This window comes from Magnusiomyces paraingens, assembly GCF_902498895.1.
Source record: "Magnusiomyces paraingens strain CBS 517.90 genome assembly, contig: contig2, whole genome shotgun sequence".
Taxonomy (NCBI): domain Eukaryota; kingdom Fungi; phylum Ascomycota; class Dipodascomycetes; order Dipodascales; family Dipodascaceae; genus Magnusiomyces; species Magnusiomyces paraingens.
Genome location: NW_022474068.1, coordinates 2,102,207 through 2,109,190, shown reverse-complemented (window position 1 = coordinate 2,109,190; position 6,984 = coordinate 2,102,207). Strand labels below are relative to the sequence as shown.

The 6,984-nt window shown below is 27.4% G+C and overlaps 1 protein-coding gene across 1 annotated transcript; it reads left to right on the top strand.

The window, feature by feature from the left end:
• Positions 1 to 409: 409 nt before the first annotated feature.
• SAPINGB_P002402 (uncharacterized protein) lies at positions 410 to 1,038 on the top strand (the record flags this gene model as incomplete). The annotated part of the gene is made up of 2 exons (XM_031997121.1): positions 410 to 414; positions 507 to 1,038. The coding sequence occupies 2 exons, from the start codon at positions 410 to 412 to the stop codon at positions 1,036 to 1,038; spliced, it is 537 nt and encodes a 178-aa protein (XP_031853012.1).
• Positions 1,039 to 6,984: the final 5,946 nt, after the last annotated feature.

Genomic DNA, 6,984 nt, shown 5'->3' with positions numbered 1-6,984 from the left:
GTTGGCGCAAGAATACTCTTATCGCGTGCTGTGAGACTATAATCTCGTCTTTTTTTCTATATATTTATATATACATATATATATTTAAATTTAAATTTAACTTAACCTTAATAATTAATTTAACATAACAAAAAGTGTGCCTCTCTAAAATAATTAAATTAAATTAAATTAAATTAAATTAAATTAAATAAACCTTGCTGGGTGCACTGCTTTTTTTTTTTTTTTTTTTTTTTTTTTTTTTTTTTTAAATTCTAAAAAAATACAAACTTTCCTTTCATTTCTCTTTTTTTTTTTTTTTTTTTAAAAATTATAATTGTTTTTATAATATATTAATTCAACATCTATTCTTTATTCCATCTATATCTTTTTTTTTTTCTTTTCTTCCCCCGCCTCCTCTTAAATCTAAATAATGTCGTACGTGCCCATCACCACCTTCTCTATCTTATCGTCCTACCTTGTTATCAACCTCTTGAAAAAACATCTATATACTAACATAGTAACTACAGCTACGCAGAAGCTACAATCAAAGGTGCCGCCCAACCTGCCACCGATGACCCTATCCCCATTGATAATGTAAACATCGTCAAGGAAGAAGTCGAAGAGGCTGTCAAGGCTGTGGCCGAAGCCGCCGCAGAAGCTGTCGAGGAAGGTGTCAAGTCTGCAGAAACCGCCACCGGTGTTCTTCCTGAAGTTTCTAAACCCCCAGGTCCTTCCAAAGATGACGACAAAGGATCTTCTTCCTCTCCATCTCCCTCTTGTGCTGCTCTCTCTCAAGCTTTCTCAGACTTTGCTGCCTCGGTACACTCATCTATTGCTTCAGCCATTGCTACCATCAAAAGTAACCCAACAACTGCAACATATGTGGCCTCAGCCGTAGCTGCCACTTCCGTTCTGGTACTAGGAATTGCAAATACTCACAAGTTCGGACCTCATACTGTGTTTGGGACCCGTGAGGCTTCTGTTGTGGCTGCTTCACTGGTAGCTGTCGGGGCCGGCCACTATATCGTGATTAACACGAGCAAAAAGCCTAGCAAATGATGGGCTCAGAGATCAATTCCCTCTCTTAGTCCTAATCTCAAGATAACATATAACCGGTTATATATATATATCTAAACGTATTGTAGGGAGTAGAGAGAGGAAGACTATTTTTTGAATATTTTTTTTTTTTTTGTATGATTCAAAGTCTCTCTTTTTTCCTTTTTTTTTTTTATTCTAATAAATATCTTTCTATTCTTCCTGATGACTTTAGTTGAAAATTCTTTCTTTTTTTTTTTTTTTTTTTTTTTGGCGTTCCAAAGTTGCTTGCTGGTTTGCTCTCTCTGTGAGGTTATCGGTGTTATCATAAACAGCAATTGTTCACGTGAGAGCAATTATCTATCTCATGATTTTATTTTAATTTTTATTTTATTTTAACTTAATTTAATTTAATTTAATTTAATTTAATTTAATTTAATTTAATGTAATGTAATGTAATGTAATGTAATGTAATTTTATTTAGTGGACATGACATTGGCTGATTGGAATGTGAGGCAGCAAAAACAATTAACAATAGATATTTAACATTTACCACGTATTTAGCTCTCATTAATTAATAATATTATAATAAAATATTGTATCAGTACTGGGTACAAACAAATATACTAATCAACATACACATATATATATATATATATATATATATATATATATATAAAGATAAAGATAAAATAAAAAATTGAAGAAGACTGGCTAGGGGTTTGCCACTTATGGTAAATAAACTGCTTTGATAACAATTGAATGAATTGATGAACCAGTAAATAAAAATGTAAAAAAAAAAAAAAAAAAAAAAAAACAATTATCAAAATAATAATATTACCTGATTTACTTTGGTTTAAATAATTTGAAAAAAATATATAATACCCCAGAAATTACTTTAGAAGAAGAAGAAGAAGAAGAAGAAGAAGAAGAAAAATAAAAAATAAAAAAATAAAAAAATAAAAAAAATCTCTCTCCACCTTTACTATTTTGAATCATGTCTTATGATTAAACGGAATATTTTTAAAAAAAAAAAAAAAAAAAAAAAACACGGCCGTATTATTCTTTAAATTTCTTAATTGAAATACAATATTATCATTAAAAGTATACTCTGAAACAAAAAAAAAAAATGAGAAAGAGAGAGCCTTAATCACCTTTTTTTTTTCTAGTCAGATTTTATAATTACATCACATTCAATCTTTTCCTTTTTCTTTTTTTATTTAATTACAGGCGTTAACTTTTATTTCTACCCAAGATACTGTTAAATTTTATATAAAGAATTCATGTCAATGATTTTCATAATAAAAGAAAAAAAAATTTGTTATTCAAGAATGTCAATCTATATCTTAAAAAAAAAAATGTTTGCAATTCCCTCAAAAAAAAAAACATACTCTAGAGAAGAACCCAATTTCTGGCTATTTACAAAATGTAAAACAGTTCTAAAAGAAGAAAAAAAAAATAAAGTAAACAAAAGAAAAAAAAAAAAGTTCAACATATGCATCTTCAATTGCTTTGTAGAACAAAAAATTGAATAAGAAAAGAAAAAAATTTTTTTTTTGAAACCGAAAAACTCACAGTTATTTAGTGCCTTTCCATGCAATATTATCCTTTTTTTTTCTTTTCTTATTATTACATATTTAAATAGAAACTTCAATTGAATTATTTATTTTCAGCTTTACGTTTTTTTTTTTTTTGCCTCCATTGTCTTGAACCATTAATCGTTCAAATTATCTTTATTGATTTCTTTTATCCAAAATATCCATGCCCAGTTTCTCAACATTAGACTCATTAGATGTCAGCACTGCTAAATTACCAATATAGAAGTTACAAACTGCTTTATTTATATAGAAGGAAACTTTACAAAAGCATGTCTCATTCTTCTATTCAAGCTTTGTTTCTTAGGATAGTAATTTAACTTGTAATCAATCTAAAAAAATAAGAATGAAAAAAAAAAAAATTTGATAATAATCATTATACCTTTTTATTTTTATATAAATAAACTAATTTAATAAAGATTTATAGTGCAAAGAAACCAATGAAAAAAAAGGTTTTAATTCACTTCATTTTATTGAAAAAAAAAAAAAACTTCTTCTAAAACCTGTTTTAAAACTGTTTATTAGATTTTTTTTTTAAATTCACTAAAAAACTTATTTTGTTTAAAAAAATAATAGTAATACCTCTTCACTTGTTTATTTTTATATTTTTCTTTTTTTTCATTTTTTTTTTCAATTTTTTTTTAATTTTTTCCCCTTTTCATTCTTTTTGTGTGGTCTTTTTTTTTTTTAAATCAAAAAAAAAAATACAATCATTATAATTATTATCTGTTTATGTTTCATTTAACTTTCTTTGTTAAATGATTGTCAATGATTCAACTGTATGTCTAGAGCATTTCAATTTTTAAATCTTTAAAATAAAATATAAAAAATGTACATTATTATCCATTCTAATTGAACTTTTTTTTTTCTTATTCTTATTCTTATTTTTATTTTTCTTTGCATTATTATTACTTGTATTTATTATTACTTTTTATTACTCTGTATTATAATAATAATCGCTAACTCAAGTATTATTTCCAAAGTCATAAAAAAATATCTTTAAAAAAAAAACAAAAAATCAATTCACGATATTCTTTAATAGCTAGCTGTGTTGTCAATTATTTTTTCTTTGGCGAGAAACTTCCTATTTTAACCCAATGTTTCTCTCTTAAAGCTTTTCAACATCTTCTACCCTTTTTTTTCTTTTTCATTTTAACTCCCGTTTTTTTTTTCATCTTAGATATCCTCTCTTCCCGCAGTTGTTCCATCTTTCAATATCTTATATGAAAAATGAAATGAAATAGAAATCAATGATTGGGAAAGACCCCCCTGATTGTCTAAGAGCTTTTCCCGTGTGTTTCTTCTTTTTTTAGTTCTATTAAGCATATATTGTTGTTTTCCCACTCTCATCAGAAACAATAGAAAAAAAAAAAAAACTTGTCACAATCGCCTAGCCTGAGGTTCCATAAAAACTTGAAAAACATGACTGAATCAATGGCCTTTTTTTTCATTTACTATATATATATGTGTGTGTGTACAGATTCTGAGTAAAGAATAGTTGGTTAACAGTTTATTTCTCTTTTTTTTAAAAATAAAATAAAAAAAAAATCTCTTCCCGTTTTTGTCTTATTCTAGCGACCTGTTTTTGTTTTGCATGCAAGTCTCCCATTTGTCAATCATTTCGGCTGGAAATTTCATATCTGTGTTTTTCTTCAAATAATCTGCATATCTACATCATCTGGTAAATATTCTTTGAGGGTAGTTTGTTTCTTTGTTTGTTGACTTTATATCGAGTTTACAAAAGTCTTCTTTTCTTTTGATACCAAAATACCTTTCTTTCTATAATTCTATTTGGTTATTTTTTTATAGAATTCAGTACCTGTCTGGTTATTGTCTTGTTCATGTTTCTCCTTTCATCAAAAATAAAACTTCCATACCTCTAATTTTTTTCCATGTAACTTGTAGAATGAAAAGTACCATCTTAATAGTTGTCAACCTTTCTATTATGGTACCTTTTTCGGGGTTTAGAGTATGAAAAACGGATGACAGGGCCGGTCTCAATCAGGTACAAATTATGCCGGTAAGTCAAAAAAAAAAAAAAAAAAGGTCTTTCTCTCCCCCGGATTTGAAGATTCTTATTTTGGGAAAGTGTTTGTTTTTAAAATAAACAGAAAAAAAGAAAGAGATAAAAAAAAAATCAAATCACAATAGTAAGTACACTGGTAACAATTAAGCATACAATTACTTTTAGCGTTGGTAGCATTAAATAGAAGCTGGTTTTGGTTTTAAAAAAGGAAAATGATAAACCAAAGATAGATTGAAGGTTAGTAAATACTAACAATGGTAGTTTCATGAGCATTAACGAAACAGAAGAAAAAAAAGATGATGATGAAGAAAATGAATAAAAAAAATAAAAGAAAATGAAAATGAAAAATAAGTAACAAAAAACGGTGTATCATGAAATTACCGCCACGGTGCTGCATGACTTAGCTAGCGATATACGGTGAAACATATTATTTTTAAAAAAAAAAAAAAAAAGCTTCCCCTTTTACTTTTCAATATGGATACAACTAAGCAAAAACTCTTAATGTTTGAACATTAATTGTTGATTTTCCGACCATCAAGTTTCAACTTTCTGTAAAAGAAATATGCTTAACTTGAATTTAAGTTTCCTTTTTTTTTTATGATATTCAATTTTTTTTGTTGAAATCTAGAGCTTTAATATTTATCTTCTTGATTAGAAAGCCAATTGCCGGGAGACCCTTTTTTTTTAAAAAAAAAATCCAATCTCTTTGAAATCTTGTAAAAAAATTTGTTTGCTTCATTAACCTGGATCATTCGAATATCTGATTTCAAATTATCTTTTTTTTTTTTTGATCTTTATTTATCACAATCACCACCACCCATTTTAGGATGATTTCCTTTATATCTGCTTTTTTTTTGTCACATCCAATGATACGACTTGTTTAGTGAACCAGTGAAAATAAGTTTAATAGGAAAGATGTACCAACACGCGCCTGTACATATACTCAATTATGTCACTTTGCGCAGGCCACTGCTCAAAAAAAAAAATTAATAAATATTAACGTTTGAGCACAGAATGTAAAAAAAAAAATAAATAAAAAATAAAAGTTTCAAAAAGAAAAGAGACTTTTTTTTTTGTTAAAAGTGTAAAAATAAAATAAAATAAAATTAAAAAAAAAAGTTGGCGTTTAAAGTTTTTTTTTTTTTTTTAATAAAATGCTTTTTTATTTTTATTGTCGTTTAAAAAAGAATTTCCAAACTGGAGCGCTCGCGTCACTTTTGACTTTTTTCATCCAATGTGGTCAAAGCATTCCCGCTCAGATACTTTTGAGTAATTTTTATGATGTTCATTACAAAGATAATTATCTTTCAATGAAAAAAAAAAAAAAATTAAATTAAAAAAAAATAAGTTGGGGTCCAAAAAAAAAAAATGTTAAAATTTATTTTAGTTAAAAAGAAAGAAAAAAATAGATCTTAACAAGACACATGTCCATACACATGATACAGTACGTTAAGTTATTACACTCCATCGCAACCATCTTAAAAAAAAAATAAATGAAGACAAAAAAAAAAAGAGGGGGAGAATGAAAGTGTAATGCATTGTTGATGAAGATAATGATAAAGTACGAAATACGTATTTGGATTTTATTTAAGGATTTGTTAGAAGAGCGGGTGATAAAACAAAAGAGTCAGTAACTTTTAGGTAGTATGCTGGGGGCCAACAAAGGTCCCACGAGACTTGTGCTGCCGATTGTAGTTTGTAAAGTTTACTTGACATAATATAGGCTTGGTGATGGTGATGAGGCTAGTTTTGGGGGGTAGTTTAACCATCCCCCAAATCCAAGGTAAAAAGAAAAAAAAAAAATTGGCTTTACAAACTACCGTAGTCATTTCCATATTTGAAGCAATCTTATCAAGTATATTATGTTATAAGTTAAACGACTAAAGTTGCATGTATTATTAGTTGTCAATAAGCATTCAACAATTGAATAGGGGTTATTACCAATGATGGCTTCGTTTATTGGTTGAAAATTGTGGACCACTCTATAATTTTGTTTATTTTTTTTTCGGTATACTAGACTTTTTATCTGATTTTGGACTTCTTATTATAATAATAAAAGAATGTCTAATCAAAGACATTAAAGGTTAAATAATATCAACCTTTAGAATCTTTTTGGGCTAGGATCTTTTTCTTTTTATCTTTATTTTGAGGTACTTATCAGTTATACATGTTAATCAAGTTAATCAAGTTAATCAACTGCACATCATAGTAACAGATGACTAGCAAGGAACTTGTTTCCGTAAAGTCCTTAGTTGCTTATTTAGAGCTCAAGTCCAAAAGATTTTCCAATGTTTTGATTGCCCTTCATATATTGTTTCTGAGATTCAACTGAGACAAAGTAAACCAATA